The 22,126-nt window shown below is 41.9% G+C and overlaps 2 protein-coding genes across 7 annotated transcripts; both read left to right on the top strand.

Annotated features, from left to right (window-relative positions):
- Nucleotides 1-2,789: 2,789 nt before the first annotated feature.
- bdnf (brain-derived neurotrophic factor) lies at nucleotides 2,790-16,429 on the top strand. Of its 6 annotated transcripts, none has more exons than XM_072465069.1 (3): nucleotides 3,251-3,620; nucleotides 4,329-4,447; nucleotides 15,396-16,429. In XM_072465069.1, the coding sequence occupies exon 3, from the start codon at nucleotides 15,417-15,419 to the stop codon at nucleotides 16,206-16,208; it is 792 nt and encodes a 263-aa protein (XP_072321170.1). In that variant the 5' UTR covers nucleotides 3,251-3,620; nucleotides 4,329-4,447; nucleotides 15,396-15,416; the 3' UTR covers nucleotides 16,209-16,429. The 6 variants fall into 6 exon arrangements, with proteins under 6 accessions (XP_072321173.1, XP_072321170.1, XP_072321169.1 ...); XM_072465070.1 differs by lacking the exon at nucleotides 3,251-3,620 and adding an exon at nucleotides 3,739-3,862; XM_072465072.1 differs by lacking the exons at nucleotides 3,251-3,620; nucleotides 4,329-4,447 and adding an exon at nucleotides 2,790-2,905.
- Nucleotides 16,430-18,370: 1,941 nt separating this feature from the next.
- lin7c (lin-7 homolog C (C. elegans)) lies at nucleotides 18,371-21,513 on the top strand. The gene is made up of 5 exons (XM_072465067.1): nucleotides 18,371-18,579; nucleotides 20,036-20,154; nucleotides 20,232-20,303; nucleotides 20,438-20,647; nucleotides 20,928-21,513. The coding sequence occupies exons 1-5, from the start codon at nucleotides 18,543-18,545 to the stop codon at nucleotides 21,093-21,095; spliced, it is 606 nt and encodes a 201-aa protein (XP_072321168.1). The 5' UTR covers nucleotides 18,371-18,542; the 3' UTR covers nucleotides 21,096-21,513.
- Nucleotides 21,514-22,126: the final 613 nt, after the last annotated feature.

Here is a 22,126-nt window from a genome sequence, read left to right as displayed (position 1 = left end):
ATAACATGAAATACTAAAGTATATCAAATATTCATTCATTCAGTTTATTTTATTTAATTATATAAGGAAAACCCAATGAGAAAAGTTTTCTTTCTCATGGGTAATCTGTTAAAACACAACACAAAATAAAGAACAAACAATCATAGGATACTAAAACACAAATAAAACAATCAATAAAATGAACCAATACATAAAAACACATTTGACCCTTTTGTGAGAAAAAGTTTTTTATATAAAGTTTTGAAGGGTCACTGAAATATGTACTTGAATTTCATCTGGGTCAGTGAGCCCTTTCCACAACTGAACAACTGTCAAAAGACTATTGACTATTGGCTAATTGCTTATTTTATTTATTCATTTATTTTGAGATAACTACTCTAGTATCTGTATATCCAAATATTTGACTTAACCTTAAATATTCAAGTAAATCAAATCATTGATACCACCTGCTTAGGGCTGGGTGATATGACACACTTTTTTCAAATCGGAAATCATAACTTTTTCTCTAATTGACAGAGAATTGGAGTCCTGCACCTGCTCCTTTTCCCTTTTCATCTTATACTTACCTCTTCTTGAGTAATATTGAACTAACAACCCTCATACATTGCCCTGCAACTCTGCCCACTTAGTTTTAACTACTCACGGTGGGGTGAAGTGGCTCATTTTCTCATTGAGCCAAATGCAGCCTGGGGGGGATTGGGATGACTGATCTCATGACCTCAAGCCTGGCCGTAAGACATTGAGGTGGCAAAGCGTGTGTGTGTGTGTGTGTGTGTGTGTGTGTGTGTGTGTGCTTGTAGGGGAGGGCGTAGGGCAAGCGCACAGAGACAAGAGACGAGCGTGAGTCAGTGCTCTGTGAAAGCTGTGGGAGCAGTGGAAGTGTTAACAACATCACAAGTAGGAGCAAGTCAAGTTTACCACGTCAAGGAAGCGCGGAGGACTCACCCGAGTAGGACGAGGCTCATAGGAGGTGATGGCCGGTTTATTCCCTAATCATTTAATCACGTCCAGGGGACTTCTGTCGTCTCCAGCCTGATGTCCACACCTAAGCAACGTCACTGGCTCTGTTATTACTATCCTGTTACAAGTGTGAAAAGCCTACATTTACAGGCAGGGAAAGCATATATTTCAAAGATGGCAGCCTCAGCTCTAGTGACTGGTTGCTTTTTTGATATCTTTATCTGCTCATGCCATCTTGTGTTGTTAATAAAAATGATGGAATAACTTTGGCTGCGTGTCCAAAAGTGAGAGGACATGCGGTACATGCGTAGTTAGACAAAATTAGAAGCACGTTCCTAAGCCAAGAAACACTTTATACTGTGTCAGAGCCTAAACTGTTGATAACACAGCAATAATTGGGCGGTGATAGATATTTGGGGACGCTTGCGTGCGCTGTGATGGAAGGGGGCGGCGATAGACTGGCATCATCAGCAATGTTTCAGGGGTTTCCGTATTTTGTATCACGTTATATTAAGGATTTCCCTTATCCAGCAGCAAGGAATCAATGGGTTGAGTTCATGTAACGTCACAATATTGTAAAATATCTACAGTGAGCTGGAGGACAAGTCAGAATTACATGGTAGAATTAGCCTTTGACAGTCAGATTTATTTTATATTTTATTTTATTGACATGGTTTATGGTTAATACATCTGTAATTACTGGGTCTATCCACATGAAACAGAAAACACCATAATGTTTTAACATCTTAGTCAACATATAAATCAACAAAAGTGACATTATTTTCCCACAGTAGCTTCAGAAAATGGTGCCAATATTCAACTCCAAAGATGTTATTGTTGTCAATTGAAAGGACTTTAAGCCATGAGATTAATATGGCAAGTTTGTGGAGCCAATCCATAACAAATAATGATAAGACTCAACATTTGTGCATTTTCTATTTGGATATTTCTATCAAAATCATTAACTCTCCCATAGAGTCATGAAAGTAAGTCTGAAATGATCATCAAATTCTTCCTGCCAGACTCGCAGCCCCGGAGAAAAGGAGATGGGTCAGGAAGGGCATCTGAGGTAAAACTTATGTCAAATAAATCACAGCATCATAAGACATACACAGGCTATACTTTACTTTGGAGACACTGAAAGGGGAAATCCAAAAGCAAATATAATCTACTTTTTATAATAATAATAATAATAACTTTTATTTATATAGCGCTTTTCAGTGACCCAAAGACGCTGAACATAATAAAAAAAAAAAAAAAAAAAATCGTTTAAGATTGTCACAATATTCCACTCACTTTCCCCATTGACAACTACATTAGAAGAAACGTAAGAAGTTCTACCATGAACACCGCCTAAAATAACGTAATATAAGGCCATTTTCTTTTAGTTGTGACGTTGAGTGTCTCTTTTGGTATCCACGACAAAGACTTACACAACACTTTAGACAAACATCTTTATTTTGTTGTCAAATACGTCCATTGATTTATCACATTGTCGCTATTATTTATCAGTTTCCTTTTGTTTGTTTGTTTCCCTTTTCTTTGCGCTTCCCTCAAAACACGTAAACACGACAGCAGAGATCGTTTCGGGTGCCACGAACATGACACTTCCCTTGAAGAAAGTTTTGGAGATGCTGGCACAGAATCAGGCAAATATCACGTATTACTCATGTTACTTAGTACATTTGGGGCTCCACTTGCACTGCACTGCGCGCCTCGTCACTGCATAACAATCAGATGGTGAAGTGTTGGCAGTGCAACTGATGGAATTTTACAGAAAACAGATTTCGCCTTTGAACTTCCACATATACATGATCGAAAAGTAGCACTCTGAAGGCTGCGCTCGCCCGTTCACAAACCCGCAGCGCTGCACCTGGAAGACGGAATAACTTTTTGGATTTCTCCTGACACAAAGAAAAAGGGAAGCGCTTTACGAGATATTGATGTAAGTATGAGATGAACCGCACGAGGAGAAGAGCGCTGGTGGAGCATTTTTGAGCAGCAACAAGTTCCCCCCTCCATAGAAGTTGCGGCGCGGCACGGTGCGTTTCCCCCCTATAATAAAGAATAATTAAAAGAAAAGGGGCTCGTGTAGCTTGTTATGAACCCGAAATGAGCAGTGGTGTTCATGTGTGATAGGCCCACAACATATGGATCGCCGCCAAGGAGGGAGTTAACAGCAAGTGAAACGGTCTCAGAAGTTTTATCGTAGCTCGATGCGGATCAAAACATATGAGGAGGCAGTGAAACGATCGAGCGACACCAGTGCGCGCTTCTGGAACCCAGTTTAGCCCCCTTTTTTCCCCTTTAAAAACTTGGAATTGCCCGTCGCTCACGTAAGAAGACCCTTGATGGCGTTGACCAGGCGACGGTGTTGCGTACATCTGAACAAGCTTTTCTGACAAGCTTGCACTGTTGTTGATATTTGCCTCTTCCCTTTCTCCTGTTGAACCACCCAGGTGTTGCCTAAGAGAGTTTAAAGCAAGACGATATTGCAAAGGGTTATTCGATTCATAAGCCAGCGAAGTGGTGGGCGATCTAGTGAGCACAGCTGAAGTTCTCATATGATGACTTCAAACAAGACACATTACCTACCAGCATCTGTTGGAGTGAGTGGATATTAAGACACCTCTATCTCCAGGACAGCGTAGGGGAAAATGGTAAGTGGCAAAGGAAACCGCGGCATATACAACGGACTGATGAGCACTAAATAGTCGTGCTTACTCTGGCTGGTATTGTTTGGCGCTTGCGTTTCTGGAAGGGTTGGACTATACTTGGCTACTTGAGAAAGTCAGTGTCGAGACTCGTGCCTGATGAGGTTGATGTTGTCAAACCTTCATTGGAAAAAAAAGGCTCGTGTGTGGCATTTCTCTGCTGTGGATATGCCGGTTCAGTGAGAGAGGTAAGGCTGGGGAAAAGAGAAAGGAGTATTTTCTACATTGTGTCTGCGCTCTGCTGTGGATCTGCTGAATGTGTTGGCTCACGCATGTATGTATGTGGTCTTTTTTTGTTTTTTTTTCTGGATTTTTTTGTTGTTTTTTGCCACATTTTTTTAAGCCAAGCAACATGTGCCACTGCCATTCAGAAGAAATGTAGCCTCTTTTCCCCCCCAGTCGGAGTATTGTTTTTACGCGTAAACGCTGGCACTGGGACCGGTTTAATTGTGTTGGGAGCTATCTAAAAGGAAATGTCCAACCAACATGTGATCAAATATTAACAGGGCTGGTTTGGCAAGGGGGGTGAAAATTACACGTGACAAGGCTGTGGGAAGCCGCTCAGTTAAAAAGCTGTTTAAAGTGGGCACTCAAAAAATTCTATAGACATTCTGTTGGCCCCTCATAGTTACATTGGCTGTGTTATGCTTTCAGCACGTTGGACAGAGGCACCGGAGTCGTGCATGGACTAACACGCCGAGTGGACGCCAACTCTCTTTTCTCTCTTTTCCCAACCCCTTTTGCCAAACCTGGGATTGTTTTTTCAACTTTTGGTAAGCTTATTCTGAGGAAGCCTGTGCCCTTTTGTAGACGGAAACAGCGGGATAGCTTTCTGTAAAAAAGAATATATAATAATACTAGTAATAAAAACGAGGAAGGAAAGGAAAGCGCTTGCAGTTTAAGGCGCATGTGCTTCAAAGATGTGTTCTGGTTAAAGTAAGAAATGTTAGGGCGTCTGGTGTTTTGCTCATCTCATAGTCGCTACCTATAAGCAGCCCCCCCACACTGCGTTAAACTTTGGGACATGCAAGTGTTGGTCGCGGAGATCTAACCACGCACATAGTGGTTGTCAGCCCCTTGTAAAAGGTAAGAGCACAATCCATTGTTTTCATGTCACTCTTTTGTTGCTATATATGTGCTTCTCTCTGGCTTTTCCTCACGTGTGAACTTGGGCTTTTAATAAGTACAGCATGCAGCCAGCTTTTCATTGTTCCATCACTGACCGGAATCTCTCCGAAATAAAGCATAATCCCAACCCAGGTGACTCATAGTGCACTATACATCGCAGACGCGGCTGCTTTTTTTGTAACAGAACTTATCTCTGTTTTTCTCTGTACACTCTCAGATGCGTTTATAAACCCGGCGTAAACGCGTTAAATGGGACTGCGGTGTGTTTGTGCTTCAAGTGCGGCTCTTTGGAAAGCGTTTTTTGGAGTTTCCGAACAGTGTCTGCTGCAACATAATTTGCGTAATCGTTGCGTTGTGCCTAATCATGCTCCCAATATGGGACTTAAAGACGCTGCAGTGATGCTTCTAGTGTGCATCCATCTATCCATCTATCCAGCTATCTATCCGTCCATCCATCTTATCCATCGTATCCATCTTATCCACCTATCAATTGTCTTATTTGGTCTGCAGCATTCATGTTTTGTCTTGATGTCTGTGAATTTTTTTGTTGCCTACCAAAAATAGCCCTACACTTTACCCCCCTCCCTTCCCAGACCCCCCCTCCACCCCTCCCGCCGTCATCGCCATCGCTATCAAATCACTTGTGTTTTTACTACGACCGCTCCACGGTTTCATTCATAAGGTGCTTTTCACTTCACCTGCTTCCCCCATAAGCTTGTGCTCGCTTTTGTTTCCGCCGCGTCTCCGTGCGTAAAACCCAAAACGTCGAAAAGAAAATGACAGTCGTGGGAAAAAAAGACATTTAAACCCGTGCGAAATCGCGTTTTTTTTTTTTTTTTACCATGGGAAAATTGTCACGCTGCAACAATTCCTGTAAAAAAACAATTACAATAGCGATGGGCGTGGTCAGAGCGCTTCACTGACAGATGTGATGGCTGACTATGATGATGGAGAGATAAGATGAGGGTTTGTTCCGGACAAATTGATTTTTCATTCATTCTGTTTTCAGCAAATCACAACTATTATTGTTGTCCGTTCAGTGCTCGTAATTACTGTGGGATTTTTTTTTTTTTAAATGGGCTGTATTTTTTCTTATTTCCGCCTTTGTCTTTTAAATTATTATGTCGTTGCGATATTCAGAAACGAGGAGAATATTATTGCGCTCTCCACAAGATTTAAGATTTCTGATCCAAGACGGAAGAAGCTTTGGAGGAACTGCAAGGAAGGAGAAAAGCCCCAACGCCCACTGACTGCCGTAGATGGTTTAATCCACAGCGATGTTTTTTTTTTTTTTTTGTTAAAGAAAAAAAATCCGGATTTCCGTTCGGGAATCAAACGTATTGTTAATCTTTACGTGATTAATAATAACAAGTGAAAGAAGGGAAATTTTACGTCATGTGCGCAGATTGATTTCTCAATTTGACTGCCTATTAAACCAAAAATAGATCAGACGACTTATTAGGCTTCCGGGTATTCATAATAAAACCTGAAATTACAACAGTATTTTTCTCTCACATTTAAGAGGATTATCGTCATTAGGCTGATCAAAAATAATGTCACGGTGTGAAAAAACAATGCTTTTAAACGTCTTTCGTGGTGTATTGTTCATTGAATTGTCATGCTTCTTAATTTGTTTTAGCGATAATGTGGCAGTATATTTATTACGCTTTTCCCTCGCGCGGAGACGTGGGATTATGGCGTGGGCGTGGGCGTGTTGGGTGAAGGAGGAGGGATGAGCGAAGGCGGGTTAGGAGGGGTCTGTGGGGTGGCACGACACACTTTGTATGTATGAAGGTTTTTTTATAGCACTTTTCTGCAATGTACGTCAGCGGATCAGTCCATAAATGGGGCTGCACGTTCATGTGTGCGGCCGTGCGCGCTCCACGCGTGCGTCGCCGCGTGTGTTATCTTTCCCGAGAATCTCCCTCCTCTCCCTCTCTCTGCTCTCTCTGCACTCTCAGCTCTGCAGAGCTGGGGTGGGCGTCAGGAGGGAGGGTTTACTGCAAAAGCGGTATTATGTCTTAGGCCTTAAAACTTTAAATTAAAAGAAACAATGCTCATTAGTTTGTTATCATCTGACATGCCACCAAATTGTGCCTACATGATTATCGTCTACGCGTTGGTGCCAAATAACGTTATATTTATTTTAAATGGCTCTAATTTTCAAAATGTGAGCCGTGTAAAGATTAAATAATCGCTCCTCCTAACTTTAAAAGTGCAGCAGTTCTGCGTTTTATGGTCTAGATCTTCAGTTTTATTCTCATCGCATATTTGATTCCTTTTGCGCGAGTGCGGATTGGCGCAGAATAGTCGTTTCCACGTGGTTTATCCTGTATGTTTCACGTGTGCAGAGCTGGGTCTGTGAGCCACAGTGAGGAGACGTGTCCTTACATTGTTTTAGTTGCTAGGCATTTATTTAGTGAACATTCCATCATAGAACGTTCACGCGCGCAGACGTTGCCACGCGCGCTTCTGAAGTCGTTGCTATAGGCGTTTAATTCCCACGAGTCTCTTCAGTGGTTTTTACCTTCGCTAAATTAGTGAATTAAGACGCATTTCCTTCATTACCGAGCGAACACATGACTAATGTCATATCTGCTCTTCACTGACAAGTATTGATGAATTGTGTATAGTCCAACATTATCATATTTAACGAACACATTTAACCATATAAAAGCATTTCTTGTGCTATGGGTTTTTTCTTCTCGCTTCTTTCTTCTGCTTCTGTGTCTTTTGTGCGCCTGCTTTAGTCACCACTAGCGTCACCATCATCTCCATCGTCAACACCTCCAACCAATTAGCAGGCTTGTTTAAACACGTTCTGGCAGGAGGCCCTGAGCTTTATTTCGATTCTTAATTATCAGCTATTCGTCACATGGTTGTTTTTTTATATATGTATATTTTTTACAGTGCACAAGCCCACGACAAGTTATTAATACACAGTGGGTAGTTTCAGTGTTAGTGTCTGTCCACGTGGAGTCAGGGCTGTGTGCGTGAGAAAGTCTGACGACATCAACAAGCTCCTTCCTTCATGGCATCTTACATTTGTTTCTTCTGCCTGATATTTGTACATAATCAATAATCTGAATCACAGTATGGGAGCCTGCATGTGTCGTATTATCAAACAAATCATGAGTCACATTACAGGCACGGTGCACACGCTCATTTTGTGCCAAAAAATTAGGTTATTGACGCTGTGGTGATATTGGATTGAGGAGTCTGGGGTGAGGGGTGTTGGGTTGGGGGGGGGGGGGGGGGGGGGGGGGCAAAGGGAAGAATAAGACTGCACATAATAAAGCGTGATCACATATGAAAAGCTGGTCTATTGTATCCGTGTTTGTGATTAGATGAAAAGGGTGTGATGACAATAAGCAAGACATTAAATTCTCACTACAGCATTTGATTAGGTTGGTCTTTATTTGTTTAGCAGACACTGTTCTCCACCTCCGGACTTGCGTCACTATAGCGAGTCGTCCCCACAGCCCGGTTGACGTGTTTTCTTTCATTTACTTTGATCAAAATGCCCTCGCTGCCATCCTTTATCCCTACTGAAAATGACATTTCTGCAAAATGTCAGTTCGTCCATGTTTTCTGCACAAGCAATAGGCACACGCATACTTGGAGACTCTTGGAGAGGATTTTTTTTCTTCCACCGCACTGCCGGCATCACGCTGCAGTTTGGCAGATATGAGCCTTGAAAGGTTATCCAAGTGTGTCATATTGTCACTCGATGGTTGATTTATCTGCAGTCCAAAGATGTTTAGGTGACTGTGGTCTAGAAATGTATGCCTTTATCAAAGCTGTATCACTCTTAACGTTGTCCCAAAACTGACCAAGACAAAAGATCCCCATAGCCACTGGTCCCATTTGAAGTCATTGTCCCAGGCGTCGTACGGGGAAATCTTAAACCTACAGAAATCGTACACCTCAGTTCCGATGAAATAGTGGTTTAGCAGTTTTAGATGGACGGGCTGTTTGACCACACTTCTCTTCAAGTTTCACCCGCATGAGCCAACAAATTCCACCTGCCTTTAAAAATTTCATTCACAAAAAACCCTCTCTCCGACATGCGAGCAGGCCCTCTGTGTGAAGTTGTGCTGTCTTTGCAAAATGGAGAGACACACCATGTTGTTGTTTTGCTCTCCTTAATGAGATGCCAAGTGATTTATTTATGAATTACTTGTTTGGAATGGCCCCATGTGCAGTGTGCATTTTTTTGAAATCTTTGCCGGAGTGAAGTAGTGGCTCTGTGATTGCTGATGTAAGTCTTTGTCATCCAGAGTTTGCCCTCACCTCATGTGCGCCTTTGGGGAGGGCTATATCTATCTTGGCATGTCCCCGGGTGTGTTGGAGGTGGGACTGACTCATTAGGCAGGTGTGAGAATCCACTCCCATAATGCTGCATGCCAAACAAGAGCTCTCCACGGCTCATAGGCGCATGCAGGGAAGAGAGACATGATGGTAATATAGCAAACACATCATAATAAATCTTTGCCCTGGATCAAGGCCAAGTCGTGAGGATAATGAGCAGCTCCCTCCCCATTATAATAACTCTTGTATTCAACACAGGTGGACTTTCCAAATCACCCATTGAAAGCTTGTGTCTCCTCTGACGTCTCTATTCTAGCGGCGAAGGGAGCAGTTTGTCCACAAGAGGAAGACCCTTTTAAGCTTTGTTGTTGCAATTTAACTGTGTTGATTTAGCATTTATGAGGTTAGAATGACCTGTGAAAGGATGGTTACTACACGGCGGGGCATTGCAGGGGAGGCGCCCATCTGTTGTGGAGGCAACTTGTCTCAAAGCCTCCAAGAAAGTAGTCAAATTCATATTTCCATAGCCTCCACACACTGCCACAGCATCCCTTTGTCAATGACTAATACAAGCTGATATATGCCAATTTTACAATACAATAGTCTGATTAATGTGTATTTACTGCAAGTTTATGCAATAATATGGAGTTCAACTACTGCTTTTTAACATTCTAATTAGTACTAGAGTCCAAAGTGATCACCCTCCATTCAGTTTAGTGCACAGAATGTCACTGTTTCTTCTTCATCTATGGTTTATTGCCTGTCTATAAGTATGTTTACTCCATCCACTCTGAAAGCATTTGTCTCGCATTGTGCTGAAATGCTAGAGTCCATAAATTCTGGTCTAAACATGGCCCTATAGAAGGATGCTTTAAAATAACATCCAGGAAACCTCATATAGGGCTATAATTGGGTTAGATGCTGACGCAAAACGACGCATAGCATCTGAGCCGGGCTCGTTTTAATACAACGCCTTTATCCCCCTCAGTGTGTGTTGTTTAGAGGCAGAGGCGCGCTGTTTTTAGTTCCCTGCACGCCTAATTTTATACAAATAGGCCAAGTCTAAAACCACTCGCGGTGTATCACGACTTTGCCGGAGACGCGCTGTTACGCAAAAGCCTCCCTCTTTGAACTCACTGAGCATAAAAATACGGAAGAGAAGAGCGCAGCGCGGGAGTGGAGGGCTTTGTGCTTTATATAGCCTCAATGTAGGGTGCATATTATTGGCAGACGCATGAAGTAGATGCTGGTGGACAGACAAAAGCGCTAATAGTTCCGCCTCGGGGCTGTTTAAGCAGGAGTTTGATGTCGACCAGTCAGCCAGCGGCAGGTCACATGTTGCAGCGTCATTGTGTGTAGTAAAGTTACTGTAGTTTGCCACGGCTCCTCATTCCAGCCTCCGAGGTCTTGTCATCCGCCGCTGCTCCCGAGAAGTGCGGCGTTTTTCTCCCCCCCCTCCACCACCTCCACCACCTCCACCGCCGCCGCCGCTTTCACCATGCGACAACTTCACTTTGACGCGATCTCCAAACGATCTCCAAACGCGCCGCGCAGCCATGGGAGTGCATTACCTCATCCATGCAATTTCCACCATCAATAATTTAATATATTTGCTCCATAGCCGAAGAAGAGATATCCTGAAGCTTGACTTGGGGGAGAAGAGAGAGGAAAATACAGCTTAAAGTTAATTACTCAGAGTAGGGAGTTTGTCTTAAGCGTTCCAGATGACACTGTCTTCTTGAATGGTCTCTTTTACGACTTGGGCAGTAAAAAGGTATGTTTTATGTTTGCTTGCCGTAACTTATTTGATGTATTTTGTGTGTTATTGTTGCGTATGTGTGATAGCACGAGGGAGATGGGGAGGGGAGGTGGGCTAAAAGTAGCTCGATCAAGTCCGGTTCTCCTGCGAACAGACTGTGAGGGATATGCGTAACCTTATCCTCGCGTTCATTAATTATGTTGAGTTATTATGTTGATTGGGTTTCCAGAGAACACACCGAGGCCCGAGATATCATGCAATGTTCTTTTAACAATTTTAGCATTAGACTTGAACCAGTCCTAGCGATGTGACTGTTTATTATTCCTATGAAGTAACGAAGTGGAGGCTTTCCAATATATGAAATCAGACACTTTGGACACTCCAAGCGCGTAAAATCCAACAAAACGCATCTGCAACTGCGCAGAATGAGCCACATCATTACTGCGGACACGATGTCCTGTCACGTTTTTGTCTTACTGATTTGGAAAATACAGAAAACTTTGATGAACTCATTAAGACTTTATAGGAAACCTGAGAGAGCAGCTACGTTAGCCAACACCACACACGGTGTCGGGGTTGTACCCCACGACTATTTGCCATCACTAACTTTAAATTGCTTTGTTAAACGTCTTGTTTAGTGTGGTGGGAAGCTGAATCATTTGTGCTGATTTTTCTTTCTTTTATTTTTTTGGACGACAGCCTACTATTTTGGATCTGGGGTGTCAACTTTTGATTTCCACCGTTGCAGGTTTTGAAGGCAAAATACTGAACTTGATGACACTAAAATATGCCGAAAATTAGACGCTATCGGTGTAACTACATATTTATTCGTCTGCCTTCCCATCAAGGAGGGGTGCACACTGCATGGAAGGTGGAGGAAACAGGGCCGGCACAATATTCCACGGTCTCATGCGCGCTCTAGTGGCCTCAACCCGGTACTGCACACGCCTCTGTTTTAAATCTAATGTAGAAGAGTAAATGTTTCAATATAGAAGGCAATGTGGCAGCAATAACCAAGTCATCTCAATCATAGTCAGGTCTGCCTTTGTAAACATTTGAGAACAGGTCGTGTTCCTCTTCTTGTGTGTGAGGAGGATACTTATTTGGAAATGGACGCATCACTCAGCAGTTGCTTGAAGAGCCGTCTCTTTGTAGCAGAGGCTGGGGTTGGCTCAGACCAGGCCAGGTATAATCCTTCAGTCATGCTCATCTATTACTAAACATGCTTTGAAACTGTGTCAGATTGTAAGCAGATCCCAGACAAGAAGAAGGCAGCAGCGACCTTCCACACGTGTCAGCCATTACTGCTGACAACTCTAATTGCATTTCTTTTTAAAGTGCTGCATTGTTGAACACACAAGGGGTCCTTTCGCAGACTGTGGTGCAGAAGTTGTAAAGGAGGTTTTGATTTTATGCTGGATACAGTATTTTGAGGCGTCAAGTGGTAATTGGTGAAACGTGATAAAACATGTTGCAGGAATGAAAGAATTGTGCGTTCAGGTGTGATTGTCAGTCAGTCAAATGTGTATCTATTTATTTCTGTCTTTGATGTTGATATCGGGTGCTGCTGGGGAAGATGTAGCCCTGTTTTGTGTTGACGTGTTCACAGAGTTAGGAGAGCATTAGACTGCCTGTCCTTTCATGCTTTAGAACTACTTTTCAGCATCTGTCAAAGGAGGGATTTTATGTCATAATCCCTACCTGGCTCTGAAAGAATAAAATGCAAGGCTTATGCAGTCATGCAGCGCCTAATGCACAAACAGGTGGTCAGGATGGCTGCGCACTCACCTGCTCCTCTGCACACATTGTTCCTGGTGTTTTGAGCTGTGTCGTTGTGAATGAAAGCTTGTTTGCGTAGAGGTTATTGTCAGATGAGTGGCGCGGGGAACCTGCCGGACAGAAATCAGAACATCCAACCGGTGCAAAGACATGATTCCACATCTCTTTTCTAAATATCTCTCATGGTGAAATACAACGGCGGCCGTGCAGGAAACAGCCAAATATTGCATTGCGTTGTGACATTTTAAGACATTCAAAGCCACTATCCTCAGCCCAGTCCCACAGCAATTAAAAGATGCATCGGGTTGATCACGTTTTAACAGGATGTTGATTGAGAGCATGAGCCATATTGATTGTCCTGATGGAAAACAGGAAATCGCGGAGTTAGAAATAAAATCATTTGTTGTTCCCAGTGTGTGGAGGCCCAGGGGAAAGGAAGGGCTGGCGATTGCACACCGTTGAGTGGCATTACCCCCAGCAACCTCCTCCCCTCCATTGGCTCCCCTATGGAGACCTGGAAGAGACGTCATCCGCGGTTGTTATGCTGCGAAATGACGTTGGCACACTCTCCACCCCCCTACTGCTACTGCAATATTACCCCTGTGGTCTGTATTACGGAAGATGCAGCAGCACTTCTCCGGTCTGCTGCACCATTTTCCAGCATGAAGTTTGACGCCCAGGACGATAATCGGACGCTCTTTGCCTCCGCGTGGAACCAATTGAGTCATAATAATATAAGCCTAAATGCATCCTACACATAAAGGGCCCAAATCCGGTAAGCAGTGGAGCTGAGAAGGCATCAAAACCTTTATCGTGAATGGACAACTTTTTCATTGTTGTTTATAGTGAGGGAGAGAAGAGGAAAAAAACAAAAAATCCATCTGCCCTGCCCCTAACAGACACTGACTTGGGACACGCACATCACGCAGCTCTGGGATTGAGTGGCTCATTAGAAACAAGTATGTGATTTTCTGAATAGAGACTGTGAGACTCCAAGCACTTCTATTTTTAGGCGCAGTGGCAATCCCGTGGCGTTGGCTAATTGCAGCCAAGGCCCCAGATACCAATTAAGAATGAAACAAATGCTTTTAAAGGGGGAGTTTGCTCTCAAAAAACGGAGGTGACTTTTTGGGGTCGTCTGGCTCGGGATGTGCCAGTGTGAGGTCACTGTCAAGAGGGTCCGTCACCTGCTTGTCTCCACACAGATGTTCTTACTTTGCCAGGAATGTTCCACAGTGTTGCATTAAACTTATCTATGTCCATGGGAACAAGCAGGGGACACCGCCAGGACAAGATCTGTGGCGAGGCGATCATGCTCATTGTAAGAATGTATGTTATGTGAGGTGTTTTTAGCAGAATAAACAGAATGAGGCACATTTAGTACTGTGGAAAATTCCAGGCAAAGCAATAGCATCTCCATGGAGACAATCATAAGCAATGTGCACCTTTACATAAGGAGATTTATTTAGTTTTTATGTCTTCGGCTTGGACAGGCATGTGTCCAAGCCGAAGACCATAAGAAGAAGAACATACAGTTTTTAGTCTTGAATCTCCAGTGTCAGTGATCTAATAGTGGATGGAGGGACACTCCATACTTCATCGTCTTTCATTTTCCACATCCTGTCAGTTCATTTTTTGGTCTTCTCATTGCGACAAAACCTCTGTCCCACAGCAAACTCCCGCTTCCTGACAGACAATGGGCACTTTTAAATATTCTAACGTTTGTTGAGACGGAGACAAAATCCCCTTTTAATAAGAGCTGTTCATGTTGGTGCACAGGTCATTTTGTTAGTGGAAGGATAATATTGATCTAGTCCAAACAATGGCGTCCAATGAAAGCCGAAACAAATAATCTCATATTCTTAAGTAAACATGCACACAGGCGCTCTAAATTAATCTTTAAAGGTCTCCTCCATCGTTTGTTCCTGTCAATTATGTTATTACAGTAAAATGACTGATACAATCTTTGTAGTAATGAACGCAAATGTTAAAGAGTAGAAATAAAACTAGAAATTTAGGTTTTAAATACCAAGGACTAATGTGTGTTTGGAAATTGGGAGCTTTTGTAAAAATATGCCCTTTTCTCTGCCAGCAAATAAAACTCAGGCCAGACATCACACAGGACTAGAAGGATTTGTTTGCAAACAATTTGTAAAACTGATAAAACCGTGCCAATGTCACTATGATAAAACATTGGCAAGTGGCTCATTTTGGCTTGAATTAAATGAGATTGAATGGTATTTGAGTCCAGTTTGTTCAAAAGGCTCTGTACAAACCCGGGGTTCCTATGCTCTTGTATTTCATGGGGCGACCACTAGAGGCGCGCCAGCACCACAGGGTGCCTTATGACATCCCTGCATTGCACTCCCTTTATTCTTTCCCCCCTGCATCACCGAGTGTCTTATGCTGTCACCGGCTCTGGGCTGGGTGATACAACATAGCAGCTACATTCTGCCTTTGTTCCTTTGATCCTGGGGCAGGGTATATAAACCGGGAAATCTGTATTGTATCTTGTCTTCTTCTTCTGCATCTCCTTCTGAGCCTGAATAAAGCTACCAAAAGGACCTCGTATCGTCTCGTCTTTCCGATCCTCATTCCTGGCCTCCAGGAGTGCTCTGACAGGCACTCTTGAGCGGTGACTTCTACAAACCCAGAACTAGCACCTTATGGTCCGCACCGTCCTGAGTTATCTTTCCTACAGGCTCTTTGACTGACGTGTTTCTCTCTGTGTTTTTTTGTTGCAGTTCCACCAGGTTAGAAGAGTGATGACCATCCTGTTTCTTACTATGGTAATTTCATACTTCAGTTGCATGAGAGCCGCGCCCCTGAGAGACGCCCCGGGTATGAGGGCCCATCGGACGGAGGGCTACTTGGGCGCTGCTGCGACTGTGGGCCGGGGCCATGGGACTGCTCAGGGCAGTGGGGGCGAGCTGGCGGCGCTCACAGACACGTTTGAGCAGGTCATAGAGGAGCTGCTGGAGGTGGAGGGCAACGCCCATCTGGGACAGGGCTCGGACAAGAGCCAGGGCGGAGGAGGGCCCAGTCCGGTGCTCCCGGCAGAGACCAAGGATGTCGACTTGTACAACTCGCGGGTGATGATCAGCAACCAAGTGCCTTTGGAGCCGCCGTTGCTCTTTCTCCTGGAGGAATACAAAAACTATCTGGACGCCGCCAACATGTCCATGCGGGTGCGTCGGCACTCGGACCCGTCGCGGCGCGGAGAGCTCAGTGTGTGTGACAGTATTAGCCAGTGGGTGACAGCTGTGGATAAAAAGACTGCAATAGACATGTCTGGGCAGACAGTTACCGTCATGGAAAAGGTCCCTGTCCCCAATGGCCAACTGAAGCAATACTTTTATGAGACCAAATGCAACCCCATGGGGTACACGAAGGAGGGCTGCAGAGGAATAGACAAGCGGCATTATAATTCCCAATGCAGGACAACCCAGTCCTACGTGCGAGCGCTTACCATGGATAGCAAAAAGAAGATCGGCTGGCGCTTTATAAGGATAGACACTTCATGTGTATGCACATTGACCATTAAAAGAGGGAGATAGTGTATAAAATGTATAGATTTTATTGAAGAGTTTAAAAAAGAGAATAAAGAGAAAATATCTATTTGTATATATACATAACAGGGTAAATTATTCCGTCAAATGAAAATTTTATGGACTGCATGTAAAAAAAGATGAAGTTTATACAGTAAAAGTGATACTACAGTCTATTTATTGAACATATTCATGACCTTGTAAACAATTAAAAAAAATCTGATCAGTCATTTGCGCCCAGTTTAAATTACTGTCACATTCCTCCAAGACATTGTGATTTGTTTACGTTGCCAAGAATTAGAAAATGAAGGAAAAAAAACATGGCAAGGAATGAACGAGGACAGCTCCATCTTTAAGGCTTGCATGCTGCTTCAATTGTGAATTGAAATTTTTTTCCACATAACAAAAAAGGATATGACGCTTACCAAAAACATCCCGTTACATACTCAGAACCTCCTGCAGTAATTTATCTGTTTACTGTTCTAAACTTCTCAAGGTAATGTTGGAACTACATACTATGTCAAGGTGCTGTTGTCAAAGCTTTGCTGTTTATTTTTTTATCCCCACCAGAGGACAAGATATATATATATATATATATATATATATATATATATATATATATATATATATATATATATGCACACACAAAATCTATTCATGACATGTTTCTGGGTTAATATTATTCATTTTGTATGTTGTGAAGTTGTTTGCAATATTAAACTGAAATATTTGAAGAAATAAAAATGACTATAGGCAACTGAAAAACAAAATCAATGTTCATAAAGTTTCAGAAGTGCATTTCAAGGAAGGATAAACTGGGCACCAATAGGGACCACACACACACCGTCTCTAGCATGAACACAGATGACACGAGCACAGACTATCTGATAAAAGCATGGTTTAAGGACTGGATGTTATGACAAATCACTATATGTTCTTCACCGCCTATTGTTACACATGAAATTTCACAATTACAAGGTCCACATATCAAAAGAGGAGCAGCCACACACATGTGCAGACAGGTACCTTAAGCTGAGGGTTCATGTGAGGCATAGCATATCTGACAAAGACGGATTGGTGCTCCCGCTTTCTGGGTACATAAAAATACCGAACAAATATAACAGTATTAGGCCACAGACAGATATAATTCTCAAACAAAAGAAGAAATTGAATTAATGTATGTTGTGGTGGCCCTCAAAAGCCAGCTTTGAAAACTAGGTTGAAGGGGATTGAAGCATTATAATAAATCTGCACATAACTGTGCCTCTCTGCCAAGTTTAATTACTGTAGTGTGAAGTAATAATGTACTATCACAGCAAAGCTTTCATCTCCTGACTTTGGACAATGGATCAAATCCAAATGTGCCCGAAGTACAAAATACTTCAAGTAGCAAGTATGTACCCCTATTTTGTTCCTGGTTTACTTTAAGGTAAGTACAGATCCAACAAGAGGAAAAGGTCAGGTATTCAGAGATTTGGGGATATTAGGAGCAAGTGAAAAGATAAAAATCTTTTCACTTGCTCCTAATATCATATAAGAGGTTTAAAGAAGGGCACACTAGGAAGAAGACGCCATATGACATAAAACCTACAAACTTAAGTAAAATGGTTCTATAAATGTAACCCCGGTTAGTGATGATTCCAGACGCATTAAATGCACGTTATGTACATATCATACATTTATAGAGTGTTCTTTTGTTAGGTAATGCTTTAGAGTCTCTCATTACAGAGAGAGCACAAACCTCCTATCAGACTCAGCTGCAGCCCTGGTATCAGAGCGTGTCACTGTGTGTTCTGCCACTAGAGGGAGGCAGAGAAACAAGATTAGTTCAAAGTTTCGGGAAAAATATAAACCACTATATCTAATTATAAATATAATATACTACCCATGAAGTATATAATGTATATGAGCTCAAACATATTTTCTTAATATTTGTATTCTTAAACTGTCATGAATATTTCATCTGCCATCACCAATTAACTTATTTCTAAAATTTGACATTGGTTTAAAATATCTCCTACATCCTGGTGTCAAAACGCGATACATGCATCCCTTAGTGCATCATTGAATTACCAACTGTATTGATAATACTAACCTCGTCAAGGTAAAGTAAGTATACTCTGTAGCAGGTGAACTAGTGGGTTTAGTGGATGTGTGTCTTCTTTCCCGCAGTCTTGGAGCGCACACTGACACTGGCAGCTAGCCTAGCAGCTAACGTGGCTAATCTGATTTATCGTCTGGGCTAAGCGCACACGACGTTTCCAGGGATTAACAATTTTTGTTTTCCATATTAGTCTTTGAACTCACTTAACATCCATCAACTAAAGGTGTCCTGCTAGAAGAATGGCGTCACTTGGAGAGCCTGTGCGACTGGAAAGAGGTAAGTTAATTGGCTAACTTAGGTTAGCTGAAGAGTATTTGTTGTGACACGGGGCGGTTTCTGCTTTTCTTTTAGCATTAGCCAAACACAGAGTTTATGTAGAAGTCTTTATTATTGCCGAACGTAATCTTTACGGGTTACAGGCATTTTGCCTTCTATTTCTTCATCGTTATTTATTTTTTATTTTTCGTTGGTTCACTACAATGTAATGTCAGTGTGCTAGCTATGATTAGCCACCGACAAACGATGTCAAATGGCTCGCTCAAACAGCTCTTATTCTAGTTTAGTTGAGTAGTGGTCATACATGTGCATCATTATATCTCTCTTATTCTAGTTCAGTTTAGTAGTGGTCGTACATGTGCATGATTATAGCTCTTATTCTAGTTCAGTTTAGTAGTGGTCGTACATGTGCATGATTATAGCTCTTATTCTAGTTTAGTTTAGTAGTGGTCGTACATGTGCATGATTATATCTCTTATTCTAGCTTAGTTTAGCAGTGGTCGTGCATTTGCATGATTATATCTGACTTCGCTGACCTAAAGCTTGTTTGTCTAAAGAAAAACCGTCAGAGCTTCGTTTTGAACACAGCTAATGCTAATAACACTCTTGTGAAGATTGGGTTTCGCTTTAACTCTGAAGATTGATTTGTTTATCCATTATTTCGTTTTTTATTCTTCATTTGTTTGGACATTGGTCATTTTGCATCTCAACAAATGGTCCACACTAGTTAATAAACTGTTCAGAGTTGAATTGCATGCTTGTTTTCTTATAACAAACAAAGTTAATATTACTTTTTTTTTAATTAATAAATGAAATGGAAGCATTAGTAAAATAACTAAATGTTCAGTCACATGTGTCCCAAGCCTGTGTCTGTGTCAAACTTGAAATGTGGCCTTTCCATCCTAGATCATATCAGAAGGTGTTTTAACAGAGTAAATAAACAAACAAACAAACAAATGCATAGATAAATAAATAAATGTCTGAAGTCTATAGCTTAGCATGGCTGGGCCTGTCAGTGCTTGGATAGAGATGCTGCAGTTGAGGCTCACATTGCCCTTTATGAATGTGTTGGTCAGAGGGCCTGATGGGACATTTGGCAGCCTCTTCTATCAGCACCAAGGCAGCTGTGGCTACAATTGCAATTTACCTCCACCAACTGAATGAATAATGCATGGAATGTAAAATGACTAACATCTCATGGAACTACAGATGAAAAACTAATGATAATTCTGGCTTATTCACTGATGTGTCATTTCAGGGATAGTGCATGTTAATTAAATCAATAAATAAGATTTGAGCATCCTGAAGAGCAATTTTTAAGACTAATAAATAGTAATTATTGAATGGATTAGCATGACATTTGTGCCAAAACCTATTTTGTAAATCACGGCCCACTGGGGCTGCCATGATCCTGCAGGATTCTAATTAAAGAAAGTAATTCAATCATTATTTGCAGATATTAATCGTGCCATTGAGCTGCTGGATAAGCTGCAGCGGACGGGGGAAGTGCCTCCACAGAAGCTGCAGGCGCTGCAGAGGGTCCTCCAGAGTGAGTTCTGCAACGCAGTCCGAGAAGTGAGTCTCCTTTGTCACATTGGATTGAGATCATGTCCTATTAATGTTTTACTTATTTATTTTTTTCTTACATTCAGGTTTACGAACATGTGTATGAAACCGTGGACATCAATAGCAGTCCTGAGGTCCGAGCCAATGCCACAGCAAAGGTAATAAAGGATTTATTGTGTTTCCAAGGGAATATTGTTAACAATTACGTAATTTCAGTTCCATGATGAGGCCCCTGTTTAATTTGGCAAAAGCATCTATTTTGTGTCAAATATTGTTCCAAATATTGTTTCAGGCCACAGTGGCGGCTTTTGCAGCGAGTGAAGGCCACTCCCACCCTCGTGTGGTGGAACTGCCAAAAACTGAGGAAGGCCTGGGCTTTAATATAATGGGCGGGAAGGAGCAAAACTCCCCCATCTACATCTCCCGAATCATTCCAGGGGGAATAGCTGATCGTCACGGCGGCCTGAAGAGGGGCGACCAGCTGCTGTCTGTCAACGGAGTGGTGAGATTACACTGTCATTGAATTATTCAGTCAGCTCTCACTTTACGCTGCTCAAAGAGTATTTGGGCTGGTATTTTTTACTTTGTATGTCAAAGGTTTAGTTTATGTAAAGGTTGTAAAGAAGAACAACTTATTTGTATTAAAATTAAATTAATGATGTAGCTTGTGTATTTATTTGTAGTACAGTATGATTTCTTTTTCTACAATGGATTTCCAAAAAATGGTGTAGTACCTTTTTATGCTCACATCTGGCTGCTTTTGTCCTGATTTTGTGGTTTAGAGCGTGGAGGGAGAGCACCATGAGAAAGCTGTGGAGCTGCTGAAGGCGGCTCAGGGTACAGTGAAACTGGTGGTGAGGTACACCCCTAAGGTCCTCGAGGAGATGGAGTCTCGCTTTGAGAAAATGAGGTCTGCAAAGCGCAGACAACAGAACAACTATCCCCAGTAGGATTTAGTCATTCTGATGCCCAGTCCCTTGTCCTCCTCCTCCAGCCTTCAGGCCATCTGTTCAGGCCTATTTCCTCTTCCCAGCACAACATGTGTAACAAACATGCTCAACTCTAGATGTACTTCACATTCACAAACAACACCAGGCTTTTAGCATTTTAACACTCTTTTGTTTCTGTAAAACACAGTTTTGCTTAACACTAGATGATTGTCTTTTGGATTGGCACTTGCATTTGTGACTTATTCTAGTTGACAGATTGAATGCAGTTGGAGATAAACCACGCAGCTCCTTCGACTGGTACGGTTCTAACACTTTTATCACAGTCACTACAAAGTGCCTCAGGGCAAAGCTATTTTTGTATCTATCGTGTACTGTTTAAACTCTTTGTTTTTTGTTCCTTTTAAGAATATTAAGATCATTCATAACTGTTTAGTTACATGAGCAAAATATTTCTGTTAATTCTCTACAAAAATGTTGGAAGGAACTAAAACATCAAAGAGTTTGTTTTTGTTTTATGAGGAAAACGCATCCAGTCCAATGTTTTTCACTGTTTGTTCACTAAGTTATAATATAACTATTGACTTTATGTGTATTTATTAGTGTTTTTGCATCATTCGATGCATTTTACATCTCAAAGTTTCATCACTGTATTTTCTTTGTCTCATGTGTGTTGTTTTTTTTTCCTTTCCTCTTTTTTTTACCAAAATGCGTCAGACTTCAAACAGCTTTTACATACCGGTAACTACATTTTAGAAATGTTTCCATCAGCGATTATTTTATTATATTAGGATATGTCCTAGCAAAATTGCGGCTTATTTATTTATACATTGATGTTTTTTTTAGACACAATATTCTGTACATAGCAAAGGAAGCTATAAAACTAGGCTTAAGGTGAATCTGTCGCTCTCAGAGGGGCGTGGCACACTGGCTTGTCAATAGTAACTGTTGGGTAAAAGATAATTGTTTGAGTGACATTATGAACGTTAAGGTCATGTGTCTTTTAGATTTGCAGTTAATGTCACAAGATGCAG

This window comes from Eucyclogobius newberryi, unplaced genomic scaffold (genome assembly GCF_026437365.1).
Source record: "Eucyclogobius newberryi isolate DKJ021-1_F unplaced genomic scaffold, fEucNew1.0.hap1 SCAF_5, whole genome shotgun sequence".
NCBI classification, from domain to species: domain Eukaryota; kingdom Metazoa; phylum Chordata; class Actinopteri; order Gobiiformes; family Gobiidae; genus Eucyclogobius; species Eucyclogobius newberryi.
Note: the sequence above shows the minus strand (reverse complement) of the source record. Positions and strands in the feature narration are given on the sequence as shown.